Raw genomic sequence first — 19,026 nt, 5'->3', positions numbered from 1 at the left:
CAGAGAAGAGGGTACACAGCTTTCTTTAGATTCTCAAAGGAATCCTAGACCCCAAAGAGGTGAAGCCTCCCAGAACTCCAGAGTTGGTAGAAATCTCCAACCCCGACTCCTCTCCCCAACTCCTGCCCCATTACACAGACTAGGGCACTGAGGCCAACAGAGACGAGATGACTAGCCCCAAATTTCACAGCAAGTCGGAGGCAGAGCCGGACTGGATCCCTGGTGCCCTACGCCCCAGCCGGAGGCCCTCCCCCAGACACACCGCGGATGCGGATGCGGGATGCGAGGTCCGCGACCCACCTGCCAGGCACGGCCAGGGGTGAAGGCGGCCCCGGGCCCAGGAGGTGGTGGTAGAGTCTCGCCTCCTGCTCGTGGCTCTGGCCGAGCTCTCGGAACCTGGAGCTGAGGCCAGCGACCGTGCCCTTCTGGATGGCGCGGAGGGAGTGGCGCTGGTACTCGTCCCGGGCGCGCTGGGCTCGGCGCCTCCTCTCCTCATCAGCCGCCTTGGACCGACGCACTGGAAAGGAATAGAGAGCCTGTTCACCCAGACCCGCAGCCCAGGCCATGCACTGAGGAAGCCAGTACATGGCCAGGAGCCCTGGGACTCACCCAGAGTCCCAGGATTCATCCGGATGCACCCACGTGTGCTGCGTGGAGGCTTGGCACCCGGCAATGGCAGGCCCAACCTGAGCCAGCAGCCCTGGGTTAGCCTGTCCCTGTGGGGATAAAGACACTCGTGACAGTTTGGGGTGGTCCAACTGTTCCTGTGGCCCTGTTCCAGAATATGAGCAAGCAACTTTTGGATGGAAATTTACATCTCCATGTGTAGTTCTTCCTGGAGTGCCCTGCTCAGAGCAGCTTCTCAAACCCTGTGCCCTGCCTCAAGGACACCTGTCCACCTTGAAGTGGTTAGCAACTCAAATACCACTGCCACCACCCATGCTGATTACAGCTTTCTCTGTGCCAAGCCCTGAGCTCCGGGCCCTCCCTGCAATATCGCATTATAGACGCTTCCTCCAGCCACCAAGGGAGGAGGGCACATCACTATGTTTGCACAGAAACCCAGCCTCTGGGAGGTTAAGCAACTTGTCCGAAGTTAAATAGCTAATAAGGGGCAGAGCCAGGGTCAGAACCCAGGTGTGTCTGGCTCTGAAACCCATGCAGCTCTCTACACCACTCTACCCCACTTCTCAAGCTTCCTTCCATTTTAAACTCAGGTGTATCTGACACCAGAGCCCCTGATCTTTCCTACAAAAAGCCACAAGAGCATTTAAGACCATCCCATCCAACCTCCTCACGTTATTCATGTGGAAACTGCTTTCCAAGGAAGGACACTGACTTGCCCAGCTGGGTCAGTGGCCAAGACTGGCCGGGAACCACCCTGTCTGCTACCACAGGATGAGTTGTTGGAAACTCTGGAGTCCCAGTTACGGTGCCTTTTCTCTTTGGTTTCCTGTGGCCTTGACAGCTGGTGGGTGAGTGTGTTGGAGGGAAGGAAGAGGATCCTTTGACAGCTATGTCACGCCACAGGTTCCAGAATGCCACGAGGCCCCTCTCTCTAGTCTCTGTCTTTTCATGTTCCTCAAGGCAGGGTGAACATCTGCAAGTTGCTACTTCTAAAACTCAAAAGGGAGTCCTGGGGCTGGGAAAGTGCCAAGAGAGGGAAAAAAACCTGTTGCAGGTACGGTCCAGAATTAAAACCAATTATTTTGTAGTCTGATTGCATCGTGTCAGGCCCCTGTCTGCCTCTAAAATCCAATCCTTTTGTAGCGAACTCGTGGAGCTGGCCGTGTTCTTCTCGTTGTGCAAGACCTGGGATTGCCCTGGCCCAAGCAGGCCACCCTCCCCCCGGGAGTAAAATCTTACCCATAGTCTAACTCTACTCCAATCTCCATCCAATACCTGTGTAGCAAGCACCTACAACCCACGAGACAGAGAACTGTGTTCTGTTAGCATTTGGAGGATACAAGGCACATGGCCCTCATGCTGAAAGAAAGCGCTTCTCCTTCTCAGGTTGTCAAAGTCCACTCTCGAAACATAACATCCCCCAGATCTGAGGAAGGCAGCAGGAAGTCTGTCCCTCAGAAGGTATTTATGGATGTGGAAGTCACATGCAGAGGATCTAATAAGCTGAGAGCTCCAGGGCAGGAGAGGAATTTTCTTTGGTCTAGTTACTGATGCATTCCAGTGCCTAGAATACATATGTATCAGTCAGCAGGTGAAAATGTGCTTGGATGACTGTGCCCAATTAAGTACTTAACTCTGCCAGGCCCTGAGCTGGATATAGAGACAGCAAAGACCAGACGCTTCCCTCGAGGCACTCAGAGCCTAGCTGGGAAAACAAGACCAATAAATATCTCTAGCACAAGGAGAACAGGGACTGATCAAGTACTGTCAGAGTTTAGGGACAGTAGCACTCACATTCGATGAGGAAGCCAGGAGCCACGACAGGAGATGGAGCATCCCACTGGGTCTGGAAAGGTCAATAGGAGTTTTTCCAGAAAAAGAAGAAGGAGGAGTCCACCCCAGGGGAAAAAAAAAAAAACTATATTTCCACTCCAGGTACTAAGAACACCATAGTACCTGCTACCACGAGGCTCAAACAAGGCCAGGTTCCCCAGCACGGGCTTTGCGGTCACTAGACTACAAACTAAACATAGAAGCTTGTGCCCTATAAGGGCCAGTGACCTTTGAGTGTTGACAGCCCCTGAGAGACAGTCACACTCAGTGACCGAAGGAAGTCACATGCAAACTAGGAAGACAGATTTGGCTAGGAGAGTGCGCAAGCTGTGGGTCACAGAGGGACTAAACCCAGCCTCCTAAAACCCAGCTCTAGTTTTGCCATTGTCTTCCTCAGAAGCCTTCAGTGGCTCCCAGTGCACACAGGACAGAGGGCAAACCCCTTGGCCCTTAAGGAGCATCATGCCCGCCCCACTTTCTTTCCCAGACCAGTGGGAAAGAAAGCCCACACTCTGCGTTCGGGCGCCACCAAGCTCCCCACCATACTGCGAACTCTCCCCTGTGCAGCTGTGTCCACCGACTCAGACCAACTGTGATGCCCAGGCAGCGGCCTGGAGGGCACTCGGAGGTGAGGACGCAGCTGAGGCTGCAACAGGAAGCCAGCCCTGCCGCCCAGGGGCTGAGGTGGAGTCAGACAGGGTTAACGGCAGCGCCGAGAGGGCTCTCTTGGGTCCTTTTCTTTTCTCGTGTTCTTTTTTTGAGACATAATTGACATATGGAAGCTTAAGGTGTACTATGTGCCGATGTGATACACTTAATATATTACAAAATGATTACCACCATAGCATTAGCTAACACCTCCGTCAGGTCCCATAGTTAATTTTGTGTGGTGAGAACATTTAAGATCTAGTCTCGGCAACTTTGGAGCATATAACATATTACCGTTGACTGTAATCCCTAGGCTGTGCATTAGATCCCCAGAATTTATTCATCTTCTAACTGCAAGTTTGTACCCTTTGACCAACATCTCCCTAACTCCTCCCCACCTCCCCCTCCATCCCCCACCCCCCGCCCCCCGGCCCCTGGTAACCACCATTCTACTCTCTGTTTCTACAAGTTCGGCTTTGTTAGATTTCACATATAAGTGATATCGTATAGTATTTTTCTCTGTCTGACTTTTTTCAGTTAGCATAATGCCCTGAAGGTCCATGTTTGTTGTTGCAAATGGCAGGATCTCCTTCATTCCCGTGGCCTTTTATCCAATCATCCATTGACAGATGTTCATGTTGTTTCTATAGCTTGGCTATTGTGAAAAAATGTTGCAATAAACATGGGAGTACAGATATCTCTTTAATAGCCTGATTTCATTTCCTTTGGAAATATACCCAGAAGGGGGATGGCTGGGTCATATGGTAGCTTTATTTTTAATTTTTTGAGGAACCTCCATACTGTTTGCCATAGTGGCTGCACCGTTTGACATTCCCACCAACAGTGCACAGGGTTCCCTTTTGTCCCATCCTCAACAACACTCCATGCCAGCTTTCTTAAGAAAGTCTCTGAATGCCTCTAGGCCTCACTTTACACCTCTGTCAAAATGAGAATGACATGAATGTCTGCCACACTGAGTGATTATGAAGATTAAATGAAACATAAAATTCTATAAACTATGAAGTACTTTTTTTTAAAGCAATGTCTTACTAAATCAGGCCTCTGACCTTGATCCTTTCTTCACATTGCCCAAAGCCTGATTCTGGAACCTAGCTGCCTGGGTTCAGATCTCAACTTCATTTACCGGCTGTATGACACTGGACAAGTTACTTAATCACCCTGGGCCTCCGTTTCCTCAAAAGTAAAATGGACGTAATAAGAGTCCCACCTCATAAAGTTGTTATGAAGTTGTTAAGAGAGCTAATAATATAAACCACTTAGACCTGTGTCAGGTACCTTTTAAGCACCATGGTAAGTGTTAGCTAAAACTTTTATTTTCATTAGCCCTGGCATTGCCATGTTCAAAATGTAGCCATAAACAATTCTTGGCCAGTCCAGGAGCGGGCACCCTTGATGATCGGTCACATGGAATCTGGGTCTGTTTACAAGCAGTGCGGGGATCTTAGCTCCCCGACCAGGGATTGAACCCGGGGCCACGGCAGTGAAAGTGCCGAGTCCTAACCACTGGACTGCCAGGTACTCCCAGCTTACCCTAAATTAAGCTTTGAAATCTTAAAAGGTTGCTTCTGTTCCTTCTCTGAATCCGGGATAGATTCGAACTGTATCATATGACTCTGCCATGGAAACCCTCAGCCAGAATTCGAAGTTTTTTCTTCTATCCCATTGAAAACAACCATAAGCATCTTGTGCCCTGAAGCAGCAAGTATCGGACAGTCCTTGTCCCCGGAGGACGCACTGCAGAGACGAGGGCCCCAACCAAGTCACCCGCTTCCTCCCACGGCCCAAGTTCCCAGGGCCTGCATTGCACGCAGAACAAAGGGGGGCCATGGCCATTCCCACTTCTAAGGTAGGTTCCAGGGTCTCCTTTTCCATCTGTTAAGAGGGGGAATGAACCTCATCTCTCAGAAATACATAAAGACAGCTGAGCTGCATGAAAACACTGAGGACCAGAAGAAAAGCTGAATTTAGAGACTGAAAAAATGGACCAACCACAGTAAGATTCCTCTTCACACCTATGTGGATAGCTATTATTTTTTTAATTTTTTAAATTAAAAACAAAAATGAAAATAGCAAGTATTGGCAAGGACATGGAGAAATTGGAACCCTTATGCATTGTTGGTGGGAATGTGAAATGGTGCAGCTGCTGTGGAAAATAGTACAGCAATTCCATAAAAAATTAAACATACAATTAACATATGATCCAGCAATGCCAATTCTGGATATATACCCAAAAGAATTGAAAGCAGGAATTCAAACAAATATTTGTACAGCCATGTTCATAACAGCATGATTAACAATAGCCAAAAGGTGGAAATAACCCAAATGTCCATCAATGGATAAATAAAGAAAATATAGTATACACATACAAGTAACAGCATCCAGCCTTCAAAAAGGGAGGAAATTCTGACACATGCTACAACATGGATGAATCTTAAAGACATTATGCTAAGTGAATAAGCCAGCCACAAAAGGACAAACATTGTATGATTTCACTTACACTCCACTTATTGCACTTAGAGTAGTTAAATTCACAGAGTAGAAAGTGGCGGCTGCCAGGGGCTACAGGAAGGGTGAAATGCGTTATAGTTTAATGTGGACAGAGTTTCAGTGTGGGCAGATAACCAATGTTGGAGGTGGGTGGTGGTAATGGTAGCACAACACTATGAATGTACTCAGTGCCACTGAACTACACACCTAAAAATGGTTAAAATGGTCAATTTTAAGTTGTATATTTTACCACAATTTATTTGGGTTTTTTTACCTTTTTTGGGGGGGAGGTCCGTGCCATACAGGATGTGGGATCTTAGTTCCCTGACCAGGGATCGAACCTGCGCCCCTGCATTGGGAGCACGGAATCGTAACCACTGGACCACCAGGGAAGTCCCCTACCACAATTAAAATGAAAAAAAAAAAAAGACATTCTGGCTTGGGGAGCACCAGGCTGAGAATGAAGAGGCCAGAGCACAGCAGGGTGTCACCATTAGCTAGAAATGTCCCCAGCCGTGTCCCTGCTGCCACCCATCCGTTCTCTCACTTGCAGATCAGGGGAAAAGATCCCTTCCATCTCTGCTCTCCTAGCACGAGGATGCACCCACATCTGCCCAGCGTGGGACCACCTCCCAGAGCTAAGTCACCACCCTCCAGGACTGCCTGGCCTGCAGCCCTCCTGCTCAAAGGAAACCAAGTCCCACAGTCTGGGGAGTCCAGCCACACCCATGCCAGAGCTGAGAGTTTCAGCTGTCCCAGGCTTGGGGGTGGGGAGACAGCTGAGCGTTCTGCTTGGCTTTGCTCCTAACTCTCTATCTAGCCCAGGACAAGTTTTCATCTCTCTGGGTCTTAGTTTTCCCTCCATGGAAAATAGAGACCATCCCGCCCTTCGTCCAAGGGCTGCCAAAACTGCCAGGCTGCTCTGGAATCACGTCCTTGCCTGTGCCCTAGCCTCCTGCTCCGTTCTCCAATGCTGAAGAGAAACAGCAGGAGTTGGGTTTCCTCTTGGCATCATCTCTGGGAGCAGTTACATAGCTCCAGAAATATGGCCAGGCTAGTCATTGCAAGAGGCAGGGTTTTTAACACTTTAAATAACACATTCGGGCACTAAAAACACATTTATTCAGCACGTGTGTATAGTGCTTCCCTGTGCCAGCTCCGTGCTGTGCAGGCCCGAGCTGTGCATTGCACAACTCCAGGGGGCGCAGTCGCCCATGACCATCACTGATATGTACAGATGTTGTAACAATTTCCTGCTAGATGGCAGTGTAGCGTCTTATAGAATCAGTGCCTTTTTCTGATTTTCACAAGGTCACCATATCAGCTGACTGCCTGGCTCCTGCTAGAGAATGTGGATAGAGCAACCAGCAAGACACAGTCCACGCCCTTGGAGAGCTCACTGCCTGGGAGAGGAAACACGCCAGCAAATGGTGAATGGAGCTGTGTGGGGTGTGCATAGGGTGCCGCGGGGCCCCGGAGAGGAGGCACCTCATCCAGGCAGAGAAATCCTCTGGAGAAGGACATCTAAGCTGATGCCTGGTCGACACACAGGATTCAACAAAGAGAGGCCAAGGAGAGGCTGTTCTAGGCAGAGGAAGCTCAGGGGCAGAGGCCCAGAGGCAAGTTGGAGCATCCCTCTTAGAATGGCTGGGGGGAAGCTCCTGTGGGGAGGGGACAAGAGGTGAAGATGCAGAAACAGAAAAGGCCATTTAGGAGACCAATAAATACCGGCTAATGAATTTTAGTGCTTTACCAAGGGGTGATGGACGCCACTGAAAGGCTTTAAGCAGGAGAGCAGGATGCCAGTTTGCACTTTTCAAAGACTGACTTGGCTATGCTGTTGGAAATGAATCTGACAGGAACAAGAATAGAGGCTTGGAAACAAGAAACCTAGGCAAAGAGCAATGGGGGTTAAAGTCAGGACAATGGGAAGGAGGGGAGTAAATTCAAAGAATATTGAGGAGGTCAAATCTTTACAACTTGGTGGTTTGGGGATTGGTAGTAAGCAAAAAAGAGAGACCAGAATGACAGCCAAGTTTCTGCCTCTGACAGTCAGGTGATGAGGCAGGTGGGGGAAGAGGAGGATGGCGTTTTGGATGTGTGGAGTGAGAGGTGCCTATGGGATTCAGGGGGGAATGTCCAGGGGCCACAAGGCTCTGGAAGATCATTAACTGTTGCTCTTCAGGGGACCCGTCTCTAGAGCACTTGCCCATGGTTCTCCCTACCTCTGCCCAGATAGAAAAGACTCAGTGCTGAATAGAATTCAGATGAGCCAGTTACAGCCTGCCAAGAAACCAAATGCTTCAAAGCAATATCAATTTGTAGTAACCCCTTGGGTGAATAGCATAATGTCTCTGAAAATTAGTGAATAATCCTATATACAGGAGAAGGCACGAATAAAGATTTAAATTGTGTGTGTGTGTAGATGTGTTTAAATTCTGCTCCATTTTCTGTTTCATGGGAACCTTGGACAACTTGAATTACTATACCTACACTTTATTTCCTCATCTGTAAAATGGGGGCCTCGTAGGGTTACTATGAGATAGCAATGAGATTGTACATAGATGGGGCTTGGACAGTTCCGGGCAAATGGAGGAGGTTCATTAAATATTATCTATTGTTGTTGTTATAATCATGTTGACTGTGAGATGAGGGGACTGGAATACCACCTTTAGGATGGGTCCAGCCCCATTAAGGCACAAAAGGGTGAAGGTGGGGAAGTGGTGTAAGAATGGGGGCTGGGTAGAGTCAGGAGCTCTTGTCAGGGAAATGGGAAAAATGAAACTTTGCGAGAAGGGTACGTTTCCTGACCCCTGGGAGAAGGGAAACAGGTGGTCCGGATGCAGAAGGATATACATACAGGCCTCTGGTGACTCAACCTGCTGGAGCAGCCGTCACCTGGGGAGAGGATGGGTTTGGTGCCAAGACAGTGAGCTCTGATGAGCCTCGGGGAAACCCAGTGAGGCTCACCAACAGCTAAACAAGGCCAAAGTAAGGGGCTCTCTCTACCTGGACCCCGAGGCTTCTGAGGTCACCTGCCAACCATCCTTGTTCTGCTTGCAATCCTGATTGCTGCCAACAGTGACCCCCTGTGGCCACCAGGAGGAACTTCAGGGGTTCCTTAAGACCAGAGTGAGCCTCATGCCAGCGTGAAGCTCAGAAAGACTTCACTTTGGAGACAATATAAAGCGCCCAGGGATTCCTGAGTAATTCAAGAGGGGAGAGAACCCTAAGCAGGACATGAATCAGGCATGTGGGGACTCACGCTGGCATCATTCTGAGCTGTAAAGCCAAAAATATACGGCACCTGGAGTTTGGGGATCTGTTCAAACTTACGTCCAAGGAGCAACTACACAATTTCCCATCCCATCAGCAGAGAGAAAAAAAATCCCTCCGTGCTATCCTTCAGCTTTCCTTCAAGCCCAAAACTCTTCTCTGCCCACCCCGTCGGCAGACCCACACCCCATCTCCACAGGCCCCTTCAAGCTCTGCCTGTATCAAGCGCACAGCATTTTAGAATCACTGACTTTAAACCCAGACTCCAGAGCACATGCCCTTTCATGAGCGAAGAGGACAGAACCAGCATAACTGGACTCCCTACTGGGCCCGGGCACATATTTTCTCAGCTCTGACCCAAACCCCACAAGGCGTGCGGCACTAGAGTGCTAGTTATGGGTACGGGGGCCCACAACCGGGGTCACACAGCTCAAAGAGGGAGGGGAGGGGGGCTTGCCTGGTGGCGCAGTGGTTGAGAGTCCGCCTGCCGATGCAGGGGACGCGGGTTCGCGCCCCGGTCCGGGAGGATCCCACATGCCGCGGAGCGACTGGGCCCGTGAGCCATGGCCGCTGAGCCTGCGCGTCCGGAGCCTGTGCTCCGCAACCGGAGAGGCCACAGCTGTGAGAGGTCCGCGTACCGCAAAAAAAAAAAAAAAGAGGGAGGGGAGGAGTGAACAGTCACACAGCTCCAATTTTTGTAAATGATACCGTTAACCAAGTCAGGCCAGCTCATCTCTAAATCTCTGGATGACTAAAGGTTACGTAACTCACACTCTTCCAAATTCACAGTTGAGAAATTATTAAGTGAATTTCTGCCTGATATATTCAGAGCTTCTCAGAAGCCAGAGCCTGCTCTGCTGTTTGAACTGAATAACTCTGTATTCAAGTGATATTAAAGGGAACAATTCCCTTTTTTTTCTAACTTGGAGAATTTAATTTAGGTGTTTTATCAAAAACTGCTGCTCCCAGTAGATTAATGGCCTACCATATCTTTCATATTAAGTTAATTGAGTGCAGAATGGCTTTGCTGGATTTGAATGACAGCCTCCAGAATTTAGCTCATCATTCTTTAAGAAAGCATAAAATGAGGAACCAAAATCATGGGCCTGAATGATCACATCTTTTCGCTGTTCAGGGTAGGTTTTTCCATTTTCAGTTGCCACACAGTACATTAATTAGCAATCAGGCAGCACTGGGGCCAAATGATTTCCATCCTCCATCACCAATGAAACACCAGCCCAGCCCATAACTTTCCATCTCATTGTGTAGCTACAAAAAAGAGGGACACTTTGTGAGTGACAGCCCTTCACCACTTAGAGAGCACCTGTGCTTCCTCCCTCTCATTTCACCCTCAGCTCTCCGTGATGACCCTCATGTTACAAATGAAGAAACTGAGAAACGGAGCAGAGAACTTGCTCGAGGTCACATACTAGGAAGCGGCAGAGCTAGGACAGGGCTCCCAGCCCAGTGCTCCTTCCCCAGACCACAGGAGCCTCGTGTGACTTCACTCTGTGATCGTTCACTACTTTTTTCAGTATGAATTTTGACCTGCCTTCTTTTGTCACCCATCTCTTCATCCATTCCAAATTTAAACAAATGAATTCTTCATTAGCTCTTGCCCATCTTATCTTTCTAGCCTCATTACCGTCATTACCCACCATGAACCCCAGGCTGCAACCACATCAAACCATGTGCCGTGTTCTATGCACATAATGACCTTGCTTCTGCTCAGTACTGTTCCCTCGGCTGCGAAGCCCTTGCCCGCCTTATCTACCTCCCCACTTTTCCCAAACCAAATACCATTTCCTCCATGGGGCCTTTCCAAATGTACAAATATTTTGTAGCAAAATATTACAGGATTCTTGCATCTATGTTTATCAAGGGTACTGGCTTGTAATTTTCTTTGCTTGTATTGTCTCTATCTGGCTTTGGTATGAGATGATGCTGGCCTCCTAAAATGAGTTTGGAAGTGTTCCCTCCTCTTCAATTTTTTTGGAATATTTTGAGAAAGATTTGTATTAATTCTTTTTTAAATGTTCAGTAGAATTCATCAGTGAAGACATCTGCTCCTGGACTTTTCTTTGTTGGCAGATTTTTTATGACTGATTCAATATTCTTTTTTTGTTTTTTTCCAAGGTCACTATGTTTCTTTTATTATTTTTTTTTGTTTGACTTAAGATGGTTGAATGATTTCATTTTCATTTATAAGCATTACAATAATTCCCATGCAAAAACCAAGACCATATATGCCTAATTTCAATCGGCCAAAATCCAACTCGTGAGACTGGACATTCAAGATCAAAATCAAAATGTTGCTTGACCTTTCCAAGAGTAGGCATCACGGTCATCCTTTGAGAGATCGGCAGGCCCCTGCCCTCCCAAACACCACAGTTTGCCATGAGTTCATACCAAAACAGGGAGCCGATCGATGCCTTGCAGCTCCTAAACCTGGCAAGTAATTTCACTCATGAAGACAGGACACCTCTACACCAAGGCTGCCACCCACAGTTATCTCCTGGTTCCTGCTCTATAGAAAAACCTGCTTTTGAACAGGCATGGTATCTTCTATTTGGGGACTGATATTAATTTTTCCTTCCAGTTTTCCTCAAAACTCTCAGTAGAAGCAAAGAGACTTTACAAAAAAGCTTACCTCTATAATGTCAAAAGAAATACAGTTGACCCATGAAAAATGCGGGGTCATCGGCACCAACCCCTGTGAGGTTGAATATCCATACATAACTTTATGATTCAATATTCTTACTAGTAACTGGACGGTTCAGATTTTCTATTTCTTCATGATTCGGTCTTGGTAGGTTGTATGTTTCTAGAAAGTTATTCATTTCTTCTAGGTTATCTAATTTGTTGGAATATAATTGTTCATAATAGTTTCTTATGATCCTCAGTATTTTTGTGGCAGTCATTAGGTAGATGCAAATCAAAATCATGATGAGGTAGCACTTCATACCCATTAGGATGGCTATAAAGCAAAACACCACGAAAAACAAGTGCTGACAAGGATATGAAGAAATTGGAACACTCACACATTGCTTGTAGAAATGTAAAATGGTACAGTCACTTTGGAAAACAGTACGGCAGTTTCTCAAAATGTTAAACATAGAGCTATCATATGACCCAGAAATTCCACTCCTGGATATATATCCAAGAGAAATGAAAATATATGTTCACACAAAAACATACACAAATACTCAGAGCAACATCATCTATAATAGCCAAAAAGTGGAAACAACCCAAATGTCCATCAACTGATAAATGGATAAACAGAAATGTGGTATATGCACACATTAGAATTTTATTCAGTCATAAAAAAGAATGAATGACTGATCCATGCTACAACGTGGATGGACCCTGAAAACATGCTAAATGAAAGAAGTCAGACACAAAAGGTCACATAATGTATGATTCTGTTATATGAAATGTCCATAACAGGCAAATCCATAGGGATAGAAATTAGATTAATGGTTTCCAGGGGTGTGGTGGGGGGGGAAGTAACTGCCAGTGGGCAGAGTTTCTTTCTCTGGTGATGAAAATATTCTAGAATTAGGTAGTGGTGATGGTTGCACAACTTTGTGAGTATACTAGAAACCACTGAATTGAGCACTTTAAAAGGATGTATTTTATGGTATGTGAATTACATCACAATTTTTTTTTTTTTTTTTTTTTTTGCGGTATACGGGCCTCTCACCGTTGTGGCCTCTCCCGTTGCGGAGCACAGGCTCCAGACGCGCAGGCTCAGCGGCCATGGCTCACGGGCCCAGCCGCTCCGCGGCATGTGGGATCTTCCCGGACCGGGGCACGAACCGGCGTCTCCTGAATCGGCAGGCGGACTCCCAACCACTGCACCACCAGGGAAGCCCTCAATTTTTTTAAGTCTGTTTAATGAACCTGGCAGATGACTAAGAAGTGCTGAGGACCAGAATGCTGGCCAGCAGAAGGCACCTCACATGTCTTCTCTCCCTGCTGTGGCCCTAGTTCCTCTCACTCCCAAACGCAGCCTGAAGCATGTCACTCACCTTTAGAAGCTTCCAGTGTCCACCTATATTAATCATGCCTTTTTATTTTCTGTATTTTTCGAAGTTTTGACATCTGGGGCCTTGCTGATCCTTCAGAGACTGCCCCTCCAAGAGCTAGCCAATTCCTAACGCTAGTAAAGGACTCACCTGCAAGTGTGCCTTTCAAATGCAAACTAACCAATGCAAAGCCCACATTCCAACCACCTCTTTTATCTCATTCTTACACTCCACAATCTATCCATCTGCCTAATCACCCCAGGGCCAGGTATCAGAGAACTAGAGACAGCCCCTGGACCCCAGAGCCTGCTGAAATTATTCACCCTAGCCAATCCTAAGCCTGTTTACCCTGCCCTACCTTAACTTTTCCAAAGAAACCACAATGAAGGCTCTTGCCCACTTTTTCCCCTTGCACCCTTTGTCTCCTGACTCACCCTCGTGCTTCCCCATGTGGCCCTGCCTGGCATGCCATGCTCTCCATGTCTAGGAATCTGTGAGGAAAAACTTCTTCCTGCAAGACAGTCATTTCCATGTCTGCATGTCTAACCATACCTGATTAAAGCAAATCTCAAGAACATATTCAAGCACCACCCTTCAAACCTGGTTCCACCCTCTCTTTCCCACCTAACTTCTTACCACCCCTGACACCCTCCAAGTTTAGAAGTCACCCCATACATCTCTAACTTCCCAAGCACACCACATTCCTTGGTCATATTCTGGGTGCTCCTTCCCAAGGGCCCTCTCCAGCTTCTTTGTTATCCCTACACCACCATCAAGGCTCACTTCATAACTCCTCAACTGGAACGCCACCAGGATAGCCACCATGTGCTCCAATAGAACGTGTGCATTTTCCCTCAAAGCCCTTAGCCTGTGTGTCTATCTCCTGTCTGGCCAGTGAGTTCCCCCAAGATAAGGACTGTGATCCCTCACCTCTGGATCCCCGGGGCTTAGCACAGAGTCAGAAAATTATTGGTAACTCAGTAAAGGTAGGGTTTTATTCTTTTTTTAAATTTTTTTTTTTTTTTTTTTGCGGTACGCGGGCCTCTCACTGATGTGGCCTCTCCCGTTGCGGAGCACAGGCTCCAGACGCGCAGGCTCAGCGGCCACGGCTCACGGGCCCAGCCGCTCCGCGGCATGTGGGATCTTCCCGGACCGGGGCACGAATCCGCGTCCCCTGCATCGGCAGGCGGACCCTCAACCACTGCGCCACCAGGGAAGCCCGGGTTTTATTCTTTAGTGTAAGAAACCTCCCCGACAGGCAAGTAAGTTTCTTGAGGATGGAGCCCTTACCCCCTGGGTCCTTAGCGGGACCACACAGATGGTTGGCCCCAGGCAAAGGCTTCCAGGCTGGCTGAGTGAACGGGAAGGATGCCTGAGCAAAGAGACAGGTGGGAGGAGAGCGGGTGAAGATGACAGGCCGGCCTCCCCGTCCCCAAGAGACAAGCGCCACTCACGCTGTTCTTCCCACTCGCGCCCCTCCCCCTCACTGGGGTGGCTCTGCAGCTGGGCCTGCTTCAGGGTCCAGTAGAGTTCCTTCGCCCTCTGCTCTTCCTGGAGGCGAATCTGCTCTTCTCCTCGCTTCTTCTCCTCTTCCTCTTTCCTCTAAGATATCACGGGGACAGGATGACGTTAGGTGACGGTAACAGGGCACGGGCAGGGAAGGGCTGAGCTGTCACGTGAAAGAGGTGGGCCAGCGGTGCCCCTCCAGGCTCTGTCTCTACGCACATGAAACGGTGATACTTACGCCTAATCAGGCCATGGTAAAGGATCGAATGGCCTGAAACATGTGAACGATTTGTAGACTCTAAAGCTTTCTGCAATAGTAAGAGGACTTTGGGTCACCCTTGGTCACACTTCCATTCTGGGGGAAGAGGGGAGGGTAGGCATGGGGAGGGGCTCCTGGCCTTCCTGGAGGCCAGTTAAGCAGGATATGATTATATCTTAACCTTATTTTCAGAGAAGATATTTCAGAGAGAGAGCAGGTTTGGGGGCCCCAAATCTCCAATTATTATCCTGCTTTCAAGCTCCAAAAAGGCCGTGTGTGTATTTTCCTCTACCTTTGTTTAATCAAAGCAACATGCACACACATGTCAATCATGCATTATATGCCAAAAGGCTTGTTGTAAAAAAACATCAGTTCTCCAATCCACTTCACCCCAACCTACCCCACCCTCATCTACTGCCCAGAGGTCACCATCCTCAATTATTTTAGCTTTCCTTCATGTGGTTACATCCATGTCTGAACAATGCTGCTAATTCTTGATTTATCAATTCTAGACATTAACTACTACCCTTCTCTTCTGGTACATGAGTATTTAGCACTTATATTTCCCATACAGGTACATACCCATACTTTTCGTCTCCTTGCCCTCACAATAGATTTACATCACAATTTGTGGTTAAATCAGAGATGGGTGCAGAACTAAATATAGTTCACTGTAACGCCAAATAGGGTGCTATTTCCACCAATTCTAAGAATTACATTTTTTAACTTTCTAATATCTCTAAAATATGTATGTCTTACAACTTACTACTTGCCTTTTTCATAGCCAACAGTTTTTTTCTTTCTTCTTAAAATAATCATAGATTATACAATTAATGGCATCTGAAATTCAGTAAAACATGGCAGTGTGATGACTTTTCCTTTCGAATAATTTCCTTTCCTGAGTTACTAGTGGCTTTATCTTGAAGTAGAGTGTTGAATTTTTGCCAAACTTCTCTAAGATCTGCAGTAAATCTTTCTCTGTGTTTACCCAAGTGCTTTTTTTATAACAGACCATACAGCAGTGATCTTTTCCAAGGGATGCCCACCCCTCAGATGCATCTCTCCTTCCCCATCTCAGCTGGCTGCCATCTAGGTCTCCTGTCCGTCTGTCCTCTCAGGACTCGCCTCTCAGCCTCCGGTGAGTTGAAGCCCCTGTTTCTTTGTTCCATGTTTTCTGTCTTGTCCACGTCCTCATTTTGCAGCAACATAGCTCACAATACCTCTCAGAAAAGGATGCACAGAGAGACACTTGTCTGAAAATATCTATATTTACATATATATGTATTTATTTATCTATAGATATCTATAGATAGACCTATATATAATCTATACGTCTATATAGAGTCTTGTTTGAAAATATCTATATGCTACCTTCGCATGTAACTTCTAGCTAAGCATAGAATCTGATTAAAAATAATTTTCCTGCAGAAGTTGGAAGACTTTACTATCTTGTCTTCCAGCATCCAGTACTGTACTCGGATTCTTATTCTTCTGCATGAGGCACTAATTTTTCTCTTTATCACTGAATTCTGAACCTTTTTTTTTTGGCTGCATTGGGTCTTCATTGCTACGCGCGGGCTTTCTCTAGTTGTGGCAAGTGAGGGCTACTCTTCATTGCGGTGCGCGGGCTTCTCATTACAGTGGCTTCTCTTGTGGCAGAGCACAGGCTCTAGGCGCGCGGCTTCAGTAGTTGCAGCGCATGGGCTCAGTAGTTTTGGCGCACGGGCTCTAGGGCATGCAGGCTTCAGTAGTTGTGGCTCACGGACTCTACAGCACAGGCTCAGTAGTTGTGGTGCATGGGCTTAGTTGCTCCGCAGCATGTGGGATCTTCCTGGACCAGGGATCGAACCCATGTCCCCTGCATTGGCAGGCGGATTCTTAACCACTGCACCACCAAGGAAGTCCCTGAACCGTTTTAATAGATGTGCCTTGATGTGGATTTTCTTTCATTGATTGTGTTAGGCACTCAGGATGCTTTCGATTGGAGTTTCAGGTCCTTCTAGTCTAATACATCTCTGCCTAGAATTTCTGTGATCATTTCTTCTCCTCTCTTTTTGCTGTTTTCTTTCTAGAACTCCTATGTGTCAACTGCTGGACTGCCTGATTTGACCCTCTAAGTGCCTTATCATTTCTCTTTTATTTTCCGTCTCTTGTCTTTTTGTTCTACTTCCTGGCTGATTTCACTGACTTTATCCCCCAAACCTTCTACTGAATTTTTTATTTCAGCTAGCACATTTGTAACTCCCAAGCCCTCTTTCTTATTCTTTGGTTGTTTCTTTTTGCTTCGTTGCACCCTGAAATTGTGTCATGAATGCAATAGCTCATCTCTAAGGATTTTAGAGATTCTTCTCCCCCATATTCTGATTTAGATCTGTTTCCTCTCTTCTTTGCTTTTTTGTTTTAAGTTTGTTTTATTTGGCGCCTGTCATTCGTGTTGGAGGCTTTCCTCTGATATCTGATGTTCCCTGACTGTTCACATTCAAGAGAGAAAGTAAGTATGTATCTGAAACAGACACTCAGAGGGTGTAGTCAGGGTTTCCTTGAGAGATGGGCTTAACTCTAGGAAGACTGGATGAAGGATCAGCCATTTCATTGAGGACCCTCAAACATAAGTATCTGGAGGTCCTTCCTCTGAGATTTTTTTTTTTTCTTTCTGGTACGCGGGCCTCTCACTGTTGTGGTCTCTCCCGTTGCGGAGCACAGGCTCCGGATGCGCAGGCTCAGCGGCCATGGCTCACGGGCCCAGCCGCTCCGCGGCATGTGGGATCTTCCCGGACCGGGGCACGAACCCGTGTCCCCTGCATCGGCAGGCGGACTCTCAACCACTGCGCCACCAGGGAAGCCCTCCTCTGAGATTATTCAGTGTCTTCTCTGTCCTACCTGGGTGGTATGAGACCACCAGCATCCTAGGAGTCTGTGGTGGGATGCAGGCTGCAGGTAGAACAGCCCTTAGACTCAAGCAAGCAGGACCCCTAGCCTAAGCCCCACACTTCATGGGAAACCGATGCTTTGAGGTGTCTTTTTGCAAATTTCCCTTGCAAGTTCCCCCAAGACTGGCCAGAAATAGTACCCCCAGGACTGGCAGGGGCAGCAGTGTGGTCCAGGTAAGATGCCCCAAGCCCAGACCAGGTCCCACAGGAATCCTAGTGCCTGCTTCTCCCCTTCAAGGTGCTCTCTGACCCTCTCCTCCACGCAAGGGGTTAACCAAGTGCCCCAAGGAGCTCCAGGATTCATATTTATGGAGTCATCCTGGGGCCCAGTGGCACCCTGGTTCCAGAAGGGTGGCCCAGCAGGCAGATGAATCCTATTGGCCAACACAATATTTTTATCATAGGATCACATGAGATTGGGCCACCAGAATAGAGCTAATAGACTGATTTTATGTAGTTCAAATTGTTAATTTGCTATAGATAAAAACACCACCACCAAAAACAGTTGCCAGCCCTGTACACCCTACAGGCAACCCTGGCTGCAGGTCCCACTGTTCAGAGTTCAGACCTTTGCTTACTCCCCCTGTTTCCCACTTGCCCCCCATCTTCTCTCTCTGCTCAGCCTGATACGCTGAGCCCCAACCTTGCCCTTGCAACTCCCCATCTCCTCCTGGTTAGAGGAAGGGATGAAGTAGCCTGGAAGAAACAGATGAAAGCAGGGACCTGAGGGTCCAGCCACTCCACATAGAAACTTGCCACCAATCCCACATTCTCAGCGCCATCCTTCATGTATCTGCTGTCCCCAAGTCCCGAGCCCATGGGGACTCTGGACCGAGTCGGCTCAGTGCCACCAGCCCTCTTCCTGCAGGAGCCCCGCTGAGCCCCGCACCGCTCTCCCTCTGTCTTCCAGAAACCAAACTTCTGTGGACATTTTCTCATCTGTTCTTCCCTCCTCTCATTTTCTCTGTTTTTGTGGCTCATAACTTTTTCAGTCCATTGATATTTTAATGGATCGAAAAAAAAAAAAAAGAAGACAGTAACTGTGAGTTTTGAGTCCCTCATTTAAAAAAAAAAGGCAAGGATTTTGTTGCTTCTGAAATGGCACAGATTGAGGACTTTTCTCCAATTCAATGATCATTTTTTAAAATTCTAACACACAGACAAAATTCCAACTTCCTATTGACCCACTCTCTAGGAGTCAGGAATTAAGGGCTAAAGAAGTTGAGCGGCTTCATCTAGTCATTCACCAAATCCTTACTGAGCATCTAGGAGGCTCGGCCTGCTCCAGGCACTGGGGATGTAGCCATGAACAAGGCAGACACAGCACCACTCTCTCGGAGCTTGCCTCCCAATGGCGGGAAAACACTCATCAAGTAAAATTAAAAAATACCAGAAATAATAACACGTGCAG

The 19,026-nt window shown here is 47.5% G+C and overlaps 1 protein-coding gene across 1 annotated transcript in view; it reads right to left on the bottom strand.

Moving 5' to 3' along the window:
- Positions 1-19,026, bottom strand: part of SH2D4B (SH2 domain containing 4B) — a 58,385-nt gene that overhangs the window by 27,183 nt on the left and 12,176 nt on the right. Inside the window, exons 4-5 of the mRNA XM_055081223.1 lie at positions 14,375-14,522; positions 301-517 (exon numbers count right to left, since the gene is read on the bottom strand). Of these exons, the coding sequence (XP_054937198.1) occupies positions 301-517; positions 14,375-14,522 (365 nt within the window). The remainder of the gene's footprint in view (positions 1-300; positions 518-14,374; positions 14,523-19,026) is intronic.

Source organism: Physeter macrocephalus, chromosome 20, assembly GCF_002837175.3.
Source record: "Physeter macrocephalus isolate SW-GA chromosome 20, ASM283717v5, whole genome shotgun sequence".
Lineage (NCBI taxonomy): Eukaryota > Metazoa > Chordata > Mammalia > Artiodactyla > Physeteridae > Physeter > Physeter macrocephalus.
Note: the sequence above shows the minus strand (reverse complement) of the source record. Positions and strands in the feature narration are given on the sequence as shown.